The sequence below is a fragment of the Babylonia areolata genome, chromosome 18, assembly GCF_041734735.1.
Source record: "Babylonia areolata isolate BAREFJ2019XMU chromosome 18, ASM4173473v1, whole genome shotgun sequence".
NCBI classification, from domain to species: Eukaryota; Metazoa; Mollusca; class Gastropoda; order Neogastropoda; family Buccinidae; genus Babylonia; species Babylonia areolata.
Genome location: NC_134893.1, coordinates 64,040,930 through 64,060,929, shown reverse-complemented (window position 1 = coordinate 64,060,929; position 20,000 = coordinate 64,040,930). Strand labels below are relative to the sequence as shown.

Here is a 20,000-nt window from a genome sequence, read left to right as displayed (position 1 = left end):
TTTGGAGTACAGCTTTTCATAACATGGAACTTAACCTTATGAACCAATGTGCTAGTCAGGCCTCAGTTGAGAGCCTATGAAATGCTTCAGGAATGAAAGAGAAGAAAAAGAGTGTGTGATATTAAACTGAATAAAATAGAACATAAATAGAAAAACAGCTAAACCGGATTAGTAAATGAGTAAAACACAATAAAATGAATATGCACATAAAGGGCAAATGATAAACATAATACAAAATGAATAGAATTGCGCGCGCGCACACACACACATGTTTGCTCGTCCTCCCAAGAACGTCAATTCCATTGATGTAGGGAGCTGCCACCTGGCGGCCAAATGCACATGCATCACTCTGCTCTCTAGCGGCTGATGACGTCAGCAGGCCAGGGGAGATAAATGGAGATTGGATGTAGGGCTGGACCACATTACCTCCCTTCGTCCTCACTGCTTCCAGACATTCAGTGCTGTGCTGTTGTGAGGTGTGGTGTTGTTGTGTGGTGGTGTGGTGTAGCGTCGTGTGTTGGAATGTATTTTATTTTGTATTTCATTTCTCTTTTTATCACAACAGATTTCTCTGTGTGAAATTCGGGCCGCTTTCCCCGGGGACAGCGCGTGCTACACTACAGCGCCACCCATTTTTTGTATTTTTTCCTGCGTGCAGTTTCATTTGTTTTTCCTGTCGAAGTGGATTTTGCCAGGAACAACCCTTTTGTTGCCGTGGGTTCTTTTACGTGCGCTAAGTGTATGCTGCACACGGGACCTCGGTTTATCGTCTCATCCGAATGACTAGCGTCCAGACCACCACTCAAGTCTAGCAGAGGGGGAGAAAATATCGGCGGCTGAGCCGTGATTCGAACCTTTGCGCTCGGATTCTCTCACTTCCAAGGCGGACGCGTTACCTCTAGGCCATCACTCCTTGTGTTGTGTGGTGTGATACAGTGGTTAAATTTCGATGCGTTTTGTGCGGTTTGTGCTGTATTGTGGCGTGCATCATTTTGTACCGTATCGTATTGTATCGTGTCGTATTGTACCGTATCGTATTGTATCGTGTCGTATTGTACCGTATCGTATTGTATCGTGTCGTATTGTACCGTATCGTATTGTATCGTGTCGTATTGTATCGTGTCGTATTGTATCGTGTCGTATTGTACCGTATCGTATTGTATCGTGTCGTATTGTACCGTATCGTATTGTATCGTGTCGTATTGTACCGTATCGTATTGTATCGTGTCGTATTGTACCGTATCGTATTGTATCGTGTCGTATTGTATCGTGTCGTAGGGAGTTGCATTGCAACATATTGCAGTGCATTGTATCATATATTGCATTACACCGTATCGCATCGAATCGCATTGTAGCGAACTGTAGTGTAATGCGGTGTGGCGATTTCTTTCTTGCTTTTTTGTTTTTTGTTTTTTAATCACAGACTTCTCCTCCCTGTGAGATTCAGGCTGTTATCATCAGGGAGAGAGAGAGAATCGCCACAGTACAGCGGCACCTACGGGTTTTTTTTTCTGTCTCCGTCAGCAGTTACCCATCAAAGTGGAGTCTTCTGCAGACGCCTGCCATGAACAACTTAACGGCTTGGTCACTGCGGTCAGCAAAAGGAGACGTATAGACCGTTTGAAGTGATCAAGATCAACAGTCACGTGGTGTGGACAGTCTCTCACAGACTTTATTCCCAGTCGGATACATTTCTACATGGATCATGATTCCCAGAAGGCTTGTTCCAAGACGGACGCTGTCATAAAAAGTGTCGGTGTTGAGGGCTGAGAAACGTTAGTCATCAACGAAACATACATGAAAGCATACACGGACTGACTTCATCGATGAACTCGTTAACCACTTAACTGCTGCAGACGAGTACTCTCGTTAGTGTACGGCCCGAGCAGAGATGGGAGTGAGAGATAAGGATCATTCTGTATGAAGATTCATTCCTCTTGGGACTGGACTGCGTTTATTTCGTTTGTTAAAATCAGTTACACAACACACAAAGTAGTTCATATGCTTCACATTCATACCATATCGATCTCACTTCGCCAATGTTCAACTGTCAAAGGGTTAACTGCATGCTCAATGTTTCACTCCCTGGCTGACAGACACGTGAATCCACACAGTTACAACATTGACCATAGATACTGTGTCCATTCAAATATTTTGTATTTGTATTTGTATTTCTTTTTATCACAACAGATTTCTGTGTGTGAACTTCGGGCTGCTCTCCCCAGGAAGAGCGCGTCGCTAGACTACAGCTATTCACCAACCAACCAATAGTCTACCCTCCACCAGCCAGCTAACTATCCATCTGCCTACCTACCTTCCTACCTATCTGCTACCTTTCTACCTATCTGCTACCTTTCTGCCTATCTGCTTGCCTACCAACCTATCATGTGTCTATCCAATTACCTGTCTGCTGATTGATTGTGTTTGTTTGTTTGTTGTTGTTTGTTTGTTTTGTTTTTGTTTTGTTTTAGGTGGGGGTGGGGGGATGTTGTTGTTCATCTACCTGTGCTTTTTATCTTACGAACCGGAGTAAGTGACTTTTCAAGTCATAACGCCATGCCGAAAAGAGCTTAGATGACGAACACTGCATCAGAATTCCAACGCCCAACCGAATCTGCCACATCGCCCCCTTGCTTTCATGAAACAGTATTTCATTTCTTGACCTATAACTCACGTATCTACCTATCAGTCTACCTGCTTACCTTCCTGCATTCCATCGAACTACCCGTCAACCACCTACCCACCAGAGTGAAGGAGACAGGCGTCACCCAGCGCACTAGGCAGAGGAGGTCCCGCACGGTGTGTGTGTGTGTGTGTGTGTGTGTGTGTGTGTGTGTGTGTGTGTGTGTGTGTGTGTGGCGGGGAGCTGAGGGGAGGCACAGAATATCACAGCGATCATGAACCACACGGAAGATCCTCTGTTGGTACGTCAGTCCTTTCTGTTTTCTTTCTTTCTTGATTTCTTTCTGTGTATCTACTTTCTTTTCGTCTTTTCTTGAGGATATATATACTTTTCTTGTACTTTGTAAAATTATATATATATATATATATATATATATATATATATATATATATATTTCCACTTTCTTTCTTTCTTTCTGACTTTTCTGTGTGTCTTTCTTAGTGTATGTTTATTTTCCATTCTTTCTTTCTGTCTTTCTTTCTGACTGTCTGTTTCTGTCCTTTTTATTTTGTTCTTTCGTTCTTTCTTTCTTTCGGTATTTCTTTTTCTATCTATCAATCAATTTTTTCTGTCTGTTTTTCTGCCTTTCTTTCTGTCTTTTTCTCTTTTTTTTTTCTTTGTTCTTTCTGTCTTTCATCGTTTTGTTTCTTTCTTGCTTACTTTCCTTCCTTCTTTCTATTTTTCTTTCGTTGAGGATATATTATGCCAACTTGTACTTTTGCATAATCCTATAAGTTTATATTGAGTAACTGGTTTCGGTTTCCGTGAGTTGTAGTTCCGCGTGGGTTGATCCTTGTTGGCTACAACACGTCTACTTTTGATTGAAACAAAGGATAGGGTGGGGGTGGGGGGGCTTCGGGAGGGGGAGGGGGGTGGAAGGGTGCAGGGTACACACACGCAGCTGACCTACACGTAGAGCTACGAAATACTGCAAAGGTGAAAGAGATGAAAGAATAAGAAAAAAAGAAAGGAAACATAAATGTCAACAAAACAAAACACAGACACACACACACACACACACACACACACACACACACACACACACACACACACAGAGTACGACATAGGGTGTATGCATATATATATATATAATATATATATATATATATATATATATATATATATATATATTGTTTGTGTTCTCTATGTGTGTGTGTGGGAGGGTGGGGGGGTCTGTTTGTCTGTCTTTGTCTGCGTCTGTGTGTCTGTGTTTCTAAGTGTGTACATGCATGCGTGCATGTGTGTGCATGTGTCTGTGCGTGCGTGCGTGCATGCGTACTTGTGTCTGTGTGTATGTATGTATGTGCGTGTGTATGTGTATGCCCGTGCGTGCATGCGTGCATGCGTGCATGTGTTTGTGTGTGTGTGTGTGTGTGTGTGTGGACAGAACATGACCTCCAGCGTCAACACATCAACAACGACGACGGTGTTGGGGGCTGGGGGGTGGGAGTGGGAGGAGGAGGTGTGTGTGCCGGGGACGGAGCACGTGCCTGTCATCTACCCCCCTGCTGCCTACCGCCATGACCTGTCCCCTGTGCCACTCCGCCACAGCACTCAGGCCCACGTGGCGTTAAAGGTCACTCACTCACTCACTCACTCACATTTATTCTTGTTCTTATTCTTGTTGTCTACAGTCCAGTCGATCGCACAGGGCCCATATCAGGACTGTCAAACCATACAAATGCCAGGACTGTCAAACCATACAAATGCTCAACCGCGTCAATACAAAACTGTCACATCTACAAATAAAACAACAACAAAAAAACAGCAACAACAAAACAAAAACAAAAACAAAAAAAGAAACAAACAAACAAACAAACAAACAAACACACACACACACACACACACACACACACACACACACACACACAGAGAGAGAGAGAGAGAGAGAGAGAGAGAGAGAGAGAGAGAGAGAGAGAGAGAGAGACAAACAAACAAACAAACAAACACACACACATTAATACAAACCCACAAAACACAGTTCATGACACAGTATCCCAACCATTTAGCTCCGTATGGCAAATAAGACTAGGCCATGCTGAGAACGCCAGCTATTCCACTTCATTTATCATCCCAAGATTTTTTTTTTTAATCGTAAAAAAGGAGAGAAAAAAATCCTTCAAAGCCAAACAAAAAATACACAAAAAGGCCATATAGGCAAATAACACTGCAGAATGCGCAGCTAGTGCCCATCCCAGTGTTTACATCTCACTACCTAATCACCAGAGCAAAACAGCACAGATAGTACATCACAGACTGCGGAAAAGAGAAAAAAAGCTGTCAAGGCTTGCTTGAAAAAACGAAAGGGGAATGGACTGGGAAGGCAGAAAAAAGGAGACAACAGTGAAGATAGAAAAGAAAAAAAGGCAGAAGCAAAGAGAGTGACAGAAAAGAGGAAATTTCTAGCTCATAATTTCCAGAAGGCGGGGACGCTATTTATACTGGAAGACCCCCAGAACAGCCACGGGGGACTCACTCACTAAACCGGCCATCCTGACAGGATGCCCCATTACGCCAAACCCTACCGGGACAAGTGAGTCAAAAATGAAAGTGATGACTGTGTGTGTGTGTGTGTGTGTGTGTGTGTGTGTGTGTGTGTGTGTGTGTGTGTGTGTGTGTGTGTGCCTGACAGATCACGTTCTACGTGCTGATCATGGTGGTGGACACGGTGGGCAACGGGCTGGTGATGGTGGTGGTAGCGGTGAACAGGAAGATGCGGACCCCCACCAACCTCCTCCTGGTCAACCTGGCCCTGGCCGACCTGCTGCTGTGTCTGCTGTGTATGTGGGTCCACCTGGGGAACAGTCTGCACCAGGACTGGCCCTTCGGCCCCGTCATCTGTAAGGTCAACATGTTCGCTCAGGGTAAAGAAAAGGGGGTTCGTTTCTTCGTCTGTCTGTCTGTCTCTCTGTTTGTCTGTATGTCTGTCTGTCTGACGTTACCTGTGTCTGCCATTGTCTCTTTCTTCCTCTGTCTGTCTCTGTCTTTTTCTTCTGTCTTCGTCGTTCTGTCTTTCTTATCTGAATCTTTTTCTGTCTTTGGTTGCTTCTGTCTCTGTCTTGTTTCTATGTCTGTCTGTGTCTTTTTCCAGATGAGCATGTTCACCTTGGGTTGTGGAGTGGTCTTTCTGTATGTCTGTCTCTTGCCGTCTTTTTCTATCTTTCTTTCTTTGTCTTTTTCTGCCTTTGTCTTTTCCCCATCTCTTTATGACCTGTCTCCCAGTCTGTCTGTCTGGCCCGTCTCTCGGCCTCTCTCTCTCTCTCTCCCTTTCTTTCTCCTCCCTCTCCCTTCCCCTCTCCATCTCTATTTACTCTCATTTCTCTCTATCCCACTCTCCCTTTCATTCTCTATCTCTCTCTCTCTTTCTCTCCCCTCCCTCCCTCCCCCTCTCTCTCCCCTCCCTCCCTCCCTCTCTCTTTCCCCTCTCTGCCTCTCTCTCTCTCCCCTCCCTCACCCCCTCTCTCTCCCCTCCCCCCCTCCCTCTCTCTCCCCTCCATCACTCCCTCACTCTCTGTCTCTCCCCTCTCCTTCTCGCCCATTACACAAATATATTGTAGAATGATTTAAGAGGGGGACAGGAGGCGAGAGATGTATTGTCGTTTCCAAGAGACCCAAAGCACTAGTCAGGCAGTGACTTCATGCATATTACATAAATGTTTGTGTGCCTATCAGAGTGGATTTCTTCTGCAGAATGGTGCCAGAGGACAACACTGATGTTGCCCTGAGTTCTTTTTCAGTGCGCAAAGTGCGTGCTGCACACAGGACCTCGGTTTATCGTCTCATCCGAATGACTGAGAGAGAGAGAGAGAGAGAGAGAGAGAGAGAGAGGGAGGGGTGTGTTTGGGGGGGAGGGGGGGGGGAAGGCGGAGGGTTGTGCCCCAAGGCTGTACCAATTATCCTCTTTGCTTCCCCCTCTGTCTGTCTGTCTGTCACCTTGTCTCTCTGTCTCTTCAAAGGTCGTCCTCCCACACACTCTGTCCTGTTTCTGTTTGTTTACTGGGGTCATCTGTTGGGGTGACGCGGGTGTGTGTGTGTGTGTGTGTGTGTGTGTGTGTGTGTGTGTGTGTGTTTGCGTGTGTGCGTGCGTGTACACGTGCGTGCATGTGTGCATGTGTGTGTGTGTCTGTTTCTGTGTCTGTGTATCTTTGTGTGTGCGTGTTTCAATTTGTCTCGTTCTCTGTCTCTTTTATCTTTTTCCCTGTATCTCTCCCCCCCTCTCTCTCTCACACACACACACACACACACACACACACACACACACACACACTCTCTCTCTCTCTCTCTCTCCCTTTGTTTACACACACAGAGGCAGACACACAAACACACAGACGCACACACATAAAGACACAAACACACACACACAAAACAAACAAACAAAAAAAACACGTTCAACTATCCATAACACACACACACACACACACACACACACACACACACACACACACACACACACACACACACACACACAACAACAACAACAACAACAAACAAAAAAACAAAACAAAAAAACCACCACCAAAAAAAAAAAAAAAAAAAACCAACAAAAAAAGCAATAACAAAAACCGCAAATCACGTTTTCTCAAAGTTGACTTTTGACCCGTGACCTTGACCCTTGACCTTGTGCCGGACAGTGGCGGTGATCACGAGCAGCGTGCTGACCCTGACAGTCATCTCGGTGGAGAGGTTCGTGGCCATCGTCTTCCCCTTGTGTCGGGGCTGGACACTGAGGCTGACCACTGTTCTCATCGGTGTCATCTGGGTCATTGCCTGTAGGTCAGTTCTGTCCCGTCATCTCTGTTCCGGAGCATGGTGATATGATGGTGATGATTTTACTAGTAGTAGTAGTAGTAGTAGTAGTAGTTTTATTATTATTATTATTATTATTGTTGTTGTTTTTGTTGTTGTTATTATTATTATTAATGTTATTATTTGCTAACTTGTGTAAACACAGTGGGTCTATATCATAACCCAGTGTTCGGTTGTCTGTGTGTCTGTCTGTCTGCCTGTCTGCCTGTATGTATCTATGTCTATGTGTCCATGGCAAACTTTAACATTGCCATTTTCTCTGGAAATACTTTGCCAATACCAAATTTGGCTTAAATATAGAAGGAAAGAATCTTCACAGTCATAGCAATAGCAGGTTGTAAGTCTCCCGAATTAAGCCGTATTTCCGGATCATTAATGGTTTATTTCGTTGAGGCTGGTTCCGGAGTCCGAAAATGCCATTTACCTCTTCTCAGTTTCCGGAATGTAGGATATGCTCGGTAAGAAGACGGTATGACATCGTTTTACATGTTCGCAATTACAAGAAAAGAAATACAAATTCTGGACAGAACACATATGGTGACATTAACTAGACCATCGACGTGTTTACTGCATATGAATATTCCAGAGTGGATACTGGATTAACTGGAATGAACATAAAAGAATAATTGAATCAAACATTTCTTTCAGTTTCGGTCACCTGTTGTCAGATTGGTTTGCGCAGGTCAAGATATCTTGCAGTGTGCCTGAAACGATGTCAACGTCTCCTTTTTAGCTGAATCAAAGGAATTTCTAAAACAATCAAGATATGTCAGGAAAACATGATTTAAATGGTGTTATTACCTCAAATACAATAATATTTTTATTGCGCTAAAAAAAAGACCCATGGCTTTAAATATCAAATTTGGTCAAGTGACGTCAGATATGGCATAGCGTAGGGGATAACATTACTTGTTTCTGAACAGAACGTCCTTGGTTCGATCCTGTAAGCAGGCCTGTTTGTTTTTGTTGATGTTGTTGGTTTTTTCGTTGTTGTTTTTTCAAAGCTTATTAATATTTAATACAGGACCCACTTTAACTGGATACAGAACGTGTCACACGTGAGTCTTGAAGGCCTTGCCTCTCTTGCTATCATTGAGGTTTCTAAATAAAAAATAAAAAAAACCCATAGCAATGGAGCTGCTGCTGCTGCTGACACTACTGCCACTACAACTGCTGCTGCTGACACTACTGCCACTGCTGCTCCTACTAGTACTACTTCTTCTACTACATCTGCTACTGCTGCTGCTACTACTTCTACTGCTGCTTCTGCTGCTGCTACTACTACTACTACCACTGCATCTGTTTTTGTTCTTGTTGATGCTGATGCTGCTACAACTACTACCACCACTACTAGTGCTGCTTCTGTTACTACTACTGCTGCTACTATTACTACAACTACTACTGCCACCACTGTTACCGGCCTTGTTTGTATTATTGCTGCTATTGCTGTGACCAAAATGACTACGACACAATCGCTGCTTTTGTTGACGCTTCTGTTGCTGTTGTCCCCATGCCGACTCCCCACACCCCCATTCCCCACACCCACACCTCTGCACCCCCACCAGCATCGCCTCCCCCCAGTTGCATGTGAGGCAGCTGGAAGAGTACGAGTTCAAAGACCGCCACGTCATCATCTGCAGGGAGTACTGGACACAGGTGTACCTGGACACCACCTGCCTACGCTACTGGTCCCCTACCAAGGTGGGTCATCAGTCACTGTCACACCTGGCCCTCACAAGGTGGGTCATCAGTCACTGTCACACCTGGCCCTCACAAGGTGAGTCATCAGTCACTGTCACACCTGGCCCTCACAAGGTGAGTCATCAGTTAGTCACTGCCACACCTGGCCCTCACAAGGTGGGTCATCAGTCACTGTCACACCTGGCCCTCACAAGGTGAGTCATCAGTCACTGTCACACCTGGCCCTCACAAGGTGAGTCATCAGTTAGTCACTGTCACACCTGGCCCTCACAAGGTGAGTCATCAGTCACTGTCACACCTGGCCCTCACAAGGTGAGTCATCAGTCACTGTCACACCTGGCCCTCACAAGGTGAGTCATCAGTCATTGTCACACCTGGCCCTCACAAGGTGGGTCATCAGTCACTGTCACACCTGGCCCTCACAAGGTGAGTCATCAGTCACTGTCACACCTGGCCCTCACAAGGTGAGTCATCAGTCACTGTCACACCTGGCCCTCACAAGGTGAGTCATCAGTTAGTCACCGTCACACCTGGCCCTTACAAGGTGAGTCATCAGTTAGTCACTGTCACACCTGGCCCTCACAAGGTGAGTCATCAGTCACTGTCACACCTGGCCCTCACAAGGTGAGTCATCAGTCACTGTCACACCTGGCCCTCACAAGGTGGGTCATCAGTCACTGTCACACCTGGCCCTCACAAGGTGAGTCATCAGTCACTGTCACACCTGGCCCTCACAAGGTGAGTCATCAGTTAGTCACCGTCACACCTGGCCCTCACAAGGTGAGTCATCAGTTAGTCACCGTCACACCTGGCCCTCACAAGGTGAGTCATCAGTTAGTCACTGTCACACCTGGCCCTCACAAGGTGAGTCATCAGTCATTGTCACACCTGGCCCTCACAAGGTGAGTCATCAGTCACTGTCACACCTGGCCCTCACAAGGTGAGTCATCATTAGTCACTGTCACACCTGGCCTCACAAGGTGAGTCATCAGTCACTGTCACACCTGGCCCTCACAAGGTGAGTCATCAGTTAGTCACTGTCACACCTGGCCCTCACAAGGTGGGTCATCAGTCACTGTCACACCTGGCCCTCACAAGGTGGGTCATCAGTAGTCACTGTCACACCTGGCCCTCACAAGGTGAGTCATCAGTCATTGTCACACCTGGCCCTCACAAGGTGAGTCATCAGTCACTGTCACACCTGGCCCTCACAAGGTGAGTCATCAGTTAGTCACTGTCACACCTGGCCCTCACAAGGTGAGTCATCAGTCACTGTCACACCTGGCCCTCACAAGGTGAGTCATCAGTTAGTCACTGCCACACCTGGCCCTCACAAGGTGAGTCATCAGTAGTCACTGTCACACCTGGCCCTCACAAGGTGAGTCATCAGTCACTGTCACACCTGGCCCTCACAAGGTGAGTCATCAGTCACTGTCACACCTGGCCCTCACAAGGTGAGTCATCAGTCACTGTCACACCTGGCCCTCACAAGGTGAGTCATCAGTCACTGTCACACCTGGCCCTTACAAGGTGAGTCATCAGTCACTGTCACACCTGGCCCTCACAAGGTGAGTCATCAGTCACTGTCACACCTGGCCCTCACAAGGTGAGTCATCAGTCACTGCCACACCTGGCCCTCACAAGGTGGGTCATCAGTCACTGTCACACCTGGCCCTCACAAGGTGAGTCATCAGTCACTGTCACACCTGGCCCTCACAAGGTGAGTCATCAGTTAGTCACTGTCACACCTGGCCCTCACAAGGTGAGTCATGAGTCACTGTCACACCTGGCCCTCACAAGGTGAGTCATCAGTCACTGTCACACCTGGCCCTCACAAGGTGAGTCATGAGTCACTGTCACACCTGGCCCTCACAAGGTGAGTCATGAGTCGTTTGCACAACAGGCTGCCTACCTGGGTCAGCAGACTGATAGCTGATATTGGGCGCTCATCATTCGTTTCCTGTGTCATTCAGTCAGGTTTCAGTCACGCACGCACACACACGCGCGCGCGCGCACACACGCACACACACACACACACACACACACACACACACACACACACACACACACTCACTCACTCATGCTGGGTATGTTCTTCTTTCCATAATCCACTGAACGCTGACATTGATTACAGGATCTTTAACGTGCGTATTTGATCTTCTGCATGCGTATACACATGAAAGGGGTTTAAGGCACGTATGTTGACGTGGGAGATCGGAAAAATCTCCACACTTAACCCATCTCGTGGGACGGGAATCGAACTTAGGCAACTCGGGCGAAAATTCAGCGCTCAAACCATTTGACCACAGCATTGGTCACACACATCATGCCTGCAATACAATACAATACAATACAATACAATACAATACAATACAATGTATCATCACGATGATGATGATGATGATGATGACGACGACGATGGCGATGACGATGTCCAGGTGCTGTACCATCTGTTGGTGGGGGTGGTCCTGTTCCTGGTGCCCATACTGATCATGGGGGTGTGCTACACGGTCATCTGTGTGTGTCTGCTGTGTAGAAAAACTCCGGGCGCCGCCTCGTCCTCCTCCTCCTCCTCTGCACAGACCAAGAGAAGGGTGGGCACTGTGTGTGTGTGTGTGTGTGTGTGTGTGTGTGTGGAGGGGGAGGGTTTGGGGGATCATTGAGTAGGTGGGTGAGAAGGTGTGGGAGGTAGGGTGGGTGGGTGAGGGGGTACTAAACCCAGAGGACGCTCGCTTTCTAGTCAGGCTCATCACCATTAGGTCACCGCACTGCGTCTCAGTGGGGATGCTTTCACGCTGACATCATGCCGTGTGTTACGTGCTTGTCAATGACACATGGGTGCTGACATCATGCCGTGTGTTACGTGCTTGTCAATGACACATGGGTGCTGACGTCATGCCGTGTGTTACGTGCTTGTCAGTGACACATGGGTGCTGACGTCATGCCGTGTGTTACGTGCTTGTCAATGACACATGGGTGCTGACATCATGCCGTGTGTTACGTGCTTGTCAATGACACATGGGTGCTGACATCATGACGTGAGTTACGTGCTTGTCAGTGACACATGAGTGTTGACTTCATGCCGTGTGTTACGTGCTTGTCAATGACACATGGGTGCTGACATCATGACGTGTGTTACGTGCTTGACAATGACACATGGGTGCTGACATCATGACGTGTGTTACGTGCTTGTCAATGACACATGGGTGCTGACATCATGACGTGTGTTACGTGCTTGACAGTGACACATGGGTGCTGACATCCTGACGTGTGTTATGTGCTTGTCAATGACACCTGGGTGCTGACATCCTGACGTGAGTTGCGTGCTTCTGAAAGTTCTGGCCACACGCCGAGACGTTGACACTGTATGGAAGAAGAAGAAATAGTCAGATCGTGACCATTGTGGTGTACAGTGTAAAGTGGACAATGGGGTCCAGAGATGGTACATACACTGTCAATGGCACATGGATGCTGACATCATGACGTGTGTTTCGTGCTTCAGAAAGGTCTGTCCATTCACCGAAACGCTGACAATGTTTGGAAGAAAAAGAAGAAAAGTTAGATTGTGACCAGTGTGGTGTACAGTGTGAGGGGATTACGGGGATGACAAATGGCACATACACTGTCAATGGCACATGGGTGTTGACAGGTGGTGCGGATGCTGGTGATGGTGGTGGTGGTGTTTGTCATCTGTTGGACCCCCATCCACGTCATAGAGACCATCACCCTCTTCCAGCCGGAACATGCGGTCAGTGGATCCGTCACATCATCATCGCCATCATCATCATCATCATCATCATCATCATCATCATCGTCTTTATCTTCATTGTCATCGTCATCATCAACTTCATAACCATCAACAACATCAACATCAGCAGCAGCAGCATTTGACGTGGAGCAAGTCACCTGAAGTAACACCATTTGTCATGGTCCTCAAAGAAAGTAGAAATTCACACAAGCGATACACGGCACATGTCCTGAGTGTTTCGTGCAGCTTGTTCCTTGGCTTGTGTTGAACAGAAACCTTCATCATGGACGAAGGAAATCTGAGAACATAATGCCAAAATGTAATACGGAAAAATACAGTGCAGAGAAATTCACTTTTCAGCTCTTAATTAAACAGTGTGTGTTGGATGGCGTGGGTTGATATCTGATCAGAGAAAAGCTTAGGACTGTAAAATGTGTTCGTTGATTTTCGTTCTTTGCTCTGTGTTTTTAACCATACATGGCATGTAACATTTTCCACGATCTTGGAATGAAGGGGTTCTTTGCCTTTGAAATATAATAGATATGGCAGGGGTTTTCAACTTGGCCGACCTGTCCATAAGCGAAGGGAAATAATTAAGGTGCTCAGGACGGTTTGATGACGTTACCCAATGATGTTACATACGACGTCAACTGATGACGTCACCTGGTGACGTGCAGGCCACAGAGGAGACAGCCTATGCCGCTCTGTTCATCGGCTACACCAACAGCGCCCTCAACCCTGTCATGTACGCCGGATTCAACGAGAACTTCCGGCGCGGGTTCCAGCAGATGTTCCGCTGCCGATTCCTCGCCAATTCCAACAGGGTGGCGCCACACGGTAAGGCTGACCTCTGACCCTGGTGACGGTAAGGCTGACCTATGGCTTTGGTCACAGTGAGGCTGACCTCTGACATCTTTACCCTGGTGACAAAAATGCTGACCTCTGACCCTGGTGACGGTAAAGCTGACCTCTGACCCTGGTCAAGGTAAAGTTGTCCTCCGACCTGGGGCCGTATTCAAGAGACCATCGTGCCTGCAGGTAAATGTGTACTTGCGGGTAATCGGCCTGAGGCAAGGCAAACTGCCCGAGAGTAAACAATATCCGGTATTCAGGAACACAAGAGCCTACAAACCCGAAGGTAATTTACCATTACTGCCTGCTAAGGCGACTGCCCACGAAGCAGAGGTAAATATGGCGGATCCTTTGTGCATTGTTTTGTTGGGGGTGAACGGTCGTACTTTGCGGATAGACTGTGTTTTCAGAACTTTTTCGACAGTGCTCTGAACTGTGGTGCGGTGAGAAATAAAACTGAGAGCATGTGCAGAACGGAACGAACCACTGCCTGAATCCAAAGACAACTTAACCTTCACGTTAAACTGCACTGATCTATAAATAGGTGGATAGCGCATGTCTTCTTTGAGCCCCTTTGCTAACTAAAGCCAACGGAAGTGTTCAATCAGCCATTTTGCTACTCGTGTCAGTTTAGCGTGGAGCGGTAACTTCATATAGGGCCAATGTAGCCGAGCGCTCAGCTGGGTACGATGACTGCTTCACAGCAAGCTTTCACTTGCTCGTGGCGATGGTTAAGCTGGCATTCCTGTGTGTTACTCCACAGCAAGTCACTGCACTGTTTTCCTGTAATAATTTTGGTAAATACATCATAGGCAGATATCAATCAAGACATAGCATTGGGCATGCCGTGGGGGCAAGCATAACACGATTTCTTCGAAGATACACGGTTACAGTTCAGAAACTACCACTAGTTAGCAGACGACTTCTCAACGGACTGACAGCCGGATTCGAGTCTCAGTACGGCGTCCAGTTGGCTTCAGCTTTCATGACCATAGCTATCCATCTATTTTTAGAACAGTGGCTAAACTGTACCCGCAGGTTCCTACCATATCAAAGGTAACTCTCCTGAAGGCAAAATGAAGTTTGTCTTGAATACGGCCCTTGGTCCCCCCCCCCCCCTGCAGGCCGCAGGACAAGGATGACATCACTCCTGCTGTGGGTATGGTTAATGGTGGTTAGTTTTCTCACATTCGTTATACGTTTTGTTTCAAGTGCAAGGGGCAGAGACAAGAGAAAATAAAAAAAACTAATCATAAGAGACTTTAATTTCGATTATGATTAACTGGGGCAACACACACACACACACACACACACACACACACACACACACACACACACACACACACACACACATATATATATATATATATATATATATATATATATATATATATATATATATATATATATATATATATATGAAAAAGTAGCAACAAAAACCACAGGTGTTATTAACGTATTTCAGTGACTTCATTATCAAGAGAGAGACTGAGTCACAGAGAGAAAGACAGAGACAGAGAAACGAAAGGAAACATATTCTCATTTCAAGAGGGTGCTGAAATAAGCACTTCTACTTTTTTTTTTTTTTTTAAACATCCAGCCCTCAGGGCAAAAACTAAACTAAAAAACGAACAAAAACACTAAAGATAGAAAAAAAAAACACACATGAAAATAGTCATCCAAAGGTCAGTCATGTTCCATACACAGAGAGGGAGAGAGAGAGGGTGGGGGGTTGGAAGGGTCAGCACTATACAAATAGGCATTTATCTTCATTATCATAATTAGAAGTAGTAGTAGTAGTACTACTACTACTACTACTAATGATATTTGTATAGCGCTGAATCTTGTGCATTGACAAATCAAAGTGCTTTCACATGCATGCATAACTCTAACCTGGGGAAACTGAAAGGAAGAGGCAGGGAAGGGAATCTATCTTGGGAAGAGGTGGGTTTTAAGGCCAGACTTGAAGAAAGTAGTAGTATCACTCTTCTTCTAATCATCATCATCATCATTACTCCAGAGCTCAAGCCATCCTGCAGTCAGGCCCCCAGCGGCGCCGTCACCACAGCAGCAGCGGGAGCAACAAGAGCAGGTGCCAGTGCCCCCCAGCCCGCACCTGCACAGCCCGGGGCACGCGACAGACACCTGCTGCAGGTGCACACCCTCACCACCACCCAGCCCACCACCTCCTGCAACGGCTGACACCTGCACTGGGCGCCAAGGTCTGTCCGCTGCAGGGGGGAGACAGGACAGACATGGATGGTGATGACGGAACCACAGTGTGAATAGATTACAGTGACATCAGAACCACAGTACCCTGACGGCCAGAACCACAGTATGAACAGATTACAGTGACATCAGAACCACAGTACACTGACGTTCGGAACTGCAATACAGATAAATTACACTGACACCAATACTATAGTCTAGATACATTACACTGACGTCATAACCACAATTGATATATATCACACTGACCCCAGAACCATAGTATAGATAGATATAATGACGTCAGAACCATAGTATAGATAGATACAATGACGTCAGAACCACAGTACACTGACGTTCGGAACTGCAGTACAGATTACATCGACGTTCTGAACCACAGTATGAATAGATTACACTGACATCAGAACCACAATGCACTGACGTCAGAACCAGAATACAGATAGATGATACTGACGCCAGAACCATATTATAGATAGATTGCGATGACGTCAGAACCACAGTACACTAACGTCAGAATCACAATTCAGATAAATAACACTAACACTAGAACTTCAGCACACAGACATCGGAACCACAGTGCAGATAGTTTACAATGCCGTCAGAACCATAGTATAGACATATTACAATGACTTCAGAACCACAGCACGCTGACGTCAGAACCACAGTACGCTGACGTCAGAACCACATTACAGACACAATACTCTGACGTCAGAATCTCGACAGACCTGGCAGTGACGTCAGATACATTATACGGACATAATTATTACATTGACGTCAGAACCACAGGACAGACCGATCACGCTGACGTCAGAACCATAGCACCTTCACGTCTGTTCCTCTACTCGTCACCTGGACGTCAAACGGATCTGATATTTTAAACAGAGAAACTGTGAAAAGAACAGTCCACAGGCCTCAATATGCAAGGGACCTAACTGTTTCAATGTAACGCAAATAGTTGTGAACGATGAGCTCCCTTGGAAACAGGTCTCGCTTCAAAGTGGTCGTGAGATCAAACCGCCGGACATTAAAGACCAGGCTGATTTTTGCTTTGCTTGGGTTTGTTTGGTTTGATGATTGTTGTAAATCTATGGTGTGTCTGTTCACTGCAAAAGTGTGTTGAATGTGTTAAGAAAACACACACACACACACACACACACACACACACACACACACACACAAACTCGTATATACTTTCAATACTTTTTAGATTCTTTTGTATAAATCTTATATCCTTAAGTCGGCACAATCCTTGCTGAGAAAGAACAGCATGGTAAAGTGTTCAGAGAGCTAGGGTAAAACAGGTGTGTTGTTTAATATCACACTCATGATCCAATATATGTATCTTCTCCTTTAAAAATAATGAACAAAGAGAGAGAGAGAGCTAGAGAGAGAAGAGCAAGATTCACACACACACACACACACACACACACACACATGTATACACAAGTTTTTGAATTTGACTGCTTCTCAGTTCTTCAAGAGTGGCGCTCAAATTTTACGCTGGTTGAATTTGGGTGTATTGCTTTGTTTTTCTTTTTCTTTCTTTTTTTTTTAATGAACACTATTGTGTGTTGTTGTTCTTTTTCTCATTAATACATATTGTTTTATTCTGTTTGTTCTTTGTTTGTTTGTTTGTTTTTCTAAAACCCGCTTCACGACTATGAAGTGTAGCCATATGTATGAAGGCAGTGCTATTATGTGCAGTGATATGTCAACTTGCGTGCAGGTGTTTTATGTTGTTGCTGTTGTTGTTGTTATTTATTGTTGTTTTTTGTTTGTTTGTTGGGATGTGTGTGTGTGTGTGTGTGTGTGTGTGTGTGTGTGTGAAAGAGAGAGAGAAAGAGAGAGAGAGAGTTTTATATTTTCGTTTCACAATAGTTACATTATTATTATTATTATCATTATTATTAAATTATTATTATTATTATTATTATGACTGTTCTAGTTGTGGTTGTTATTGTTGTTGTTGTCTTTTCTCGTGATTTTTTTTTCTCACTGGTTTCATCCTCTTTGTCTCTGCCTCCTTTTGCTCTTTCATTTCGCGGCTTCTGTGTGAGCGTGGACAGTTGGCACCTGTGTTTTTCATGCCCATTGTTTGCCCGGGTTACAATAAACAGTTCACGTCTCGTTCCGCCCTTGTTCTGTATCAGTATTAGTATCAAGGAGGCGTCACTGCGTCCGGTCAAATCCATATACGCTACACCACATCTGCCGAGCAGATGCCTGACCAGCAGTGTAACCCAACGCGCTTAGTTAGACCTTGAGAGAAAAAATATATGTATAATTTTTTTTTAAATAAAAAAATTTAAAAAATAAAAAATAACAAAAAAGTCATAAAATTAATAAAAATAATAATAATAATAATAATAATAAAATATAAAAATATAATAAATAAAATGAATAAAATAAACAAAAATGAAAATAATGAAAATAATAATAACAATAACAACAACAATAATAATAATAATAATAATAATAATAATAATAATAAATAAATAAAATAAAATAAATAAAATAAAAAATAACAAAAATTTCAACAACAAAAAGAAAAAGAAACAATAATAAAATAATAAATAAAATAAAAATAAAAATTGATGTATACAGGCTGTCAAGGTGAAGGCTCGGACACACAGCACGACAGACCTGCAGGAATGTGGTGAACAGTTCTGTGCTGTGCCCCAGTGACACTTCACGGAGGTAATAATGATGGTGATGATGATGATGATGATGAAGAGAAGAAAGATGAGATGATATATGGATGCTGGATGATTAATTTAATGATAAAGTGATCATAGAAGACAATTTGTGTGTGTGTGTGGTGTGTGATGTGATGTGTGTGATGAAGTGAAGGAAATGATTGATGATGATGATGATGTGTGTGTGATGAAGAATGGATGGGGAAGAGTTTGATGTGTGGATGTGATGTGATGATGATGTGATGTGTGAGGTAGAAGAAGTGTGAGATGTTGTGGATGTGGATGATGGTATATGATGTAGTATGTGTGTAGTGTGAGTGTTGCAGAGTGTAGTATGTGAAGATGACGAGATGTGATGATGTGTGATGAGTGAGTGATGATGATGATGATGATGAGTGAAGCAAGAAGAGTGATGTGATGTGTGTGAGAGATAAAAGACGAAGAAGATGATGATGATGTGAGTGAGAATGGTATTCGTAGTTCAGCGCGTGTATGTGTGTGAGGACTTCTAGCGTTTCTTTATACAATCATTCCCGGATGCTAATGCGTAAAATGAGCGTAAACTGAAGCACACACGACAGACAGGAGGAACACTTCAAAGTTCAACCAACTAAAAGAGAGATCAACCTGACACCAAATAATTCTATTCACAGCATGTGGCAGGCGTGGAAGATGGTCGGGCCGACACGTAGAGAATATGGATAAATATCAAAACAAGAAGACAACGCTTCTTATGATGAAGAAGAACAGCATTATGTGTAAAGTTTGATGATTGATGAAAAAAAATGAATGATGAAAAAAAAATAGATGCAGCTGAGCACATTAAGAATAGATGTAGGAAAACAAAAAACAAATGATGAACAAAGAAGATGACAAAGACACAGAAACAAACGACAGGCATGTATGACTGTCACTGATGAGCAAGGCGATGAGGTAGTCTTAGAAGCAAGCAATAAAAGTGTGTGTTGATTGATGTTGAGTGGAAGATGATTTGTGTTGATGTTCATGCGCATGATACAAGTTGATGTGTTATGTATGATGCGTAGAAGGATGAATGATATTGAACAAAAAAATAGACGAAATGCTGTGATTATGTTTATTTTATTTTTTTTCTCTCTTGATACATCATATGACTGAACAATAGAGCTGAATGATGATTAGTGACAGAGAACGAATATGATTCATGATGAATGATGTGGATGTCTACACTTACTTGACAAAGAGTCAATTGACTCAAACCGCTTTATCTCCGCTTTAAGACTGAAGAATTTTGCATTTCATTGGA

The 20,000-nt window shown here is 44.6% G+C and overlaps 1 protein-coding gene across 1 annotated transcript; it reads left to right on the top strand.

Moving 5' to 3' along the window:
* Positions 1-2,688: 2,688 nt before the first annotated feature.
* LOC143292309 (QRFP-like peptide receptor) lies at positions 2,689-13,792 on the top strand. Its single transcript, XM_076602497.1, has 8 exons — positions 2,689-2,924; positions 4,071-4,259; positions 5,316-5,547; positions 7,315-7,456; positions 9,055-9,190; positions 11,629-11,784; positions 12,840-12,938; positions 13,616-13,792. The coding sequence occupies exons 1-8, from the start codon at positions 2,898-2,900 to the stop codon at positions 13,790-13,792; spliced, it is 1,158 nt and encodes a 385-aa protein (XP_076458612.1). The 5' UTR covers positions 2,689-2,897.
* Positions 13,793-20,000: the final 6,208 nt, after the last annotated feature.

Coding starts and splice junctions, on each gene's coding strand:
- LOC143292309 (XM_076602497.1), top strand. CDS start 2,898: ATGAACCACACGGAAGATCCTCTGTTG. Junction 4,260..5,315: donor AGGCCCACGTGGCGTTAAAG/GTCACTCACTCA, acceptor TGTGCCTGACAG/ATCACGTTCTACGTGCTGAT. Junction 11,785..12,839: donor CTGCACAGACCAAGAGAAGG/GTGGGCACTGTG, acceptor GGGTGTTGACAG/GTGGTGCGGATGCTGGTGAT.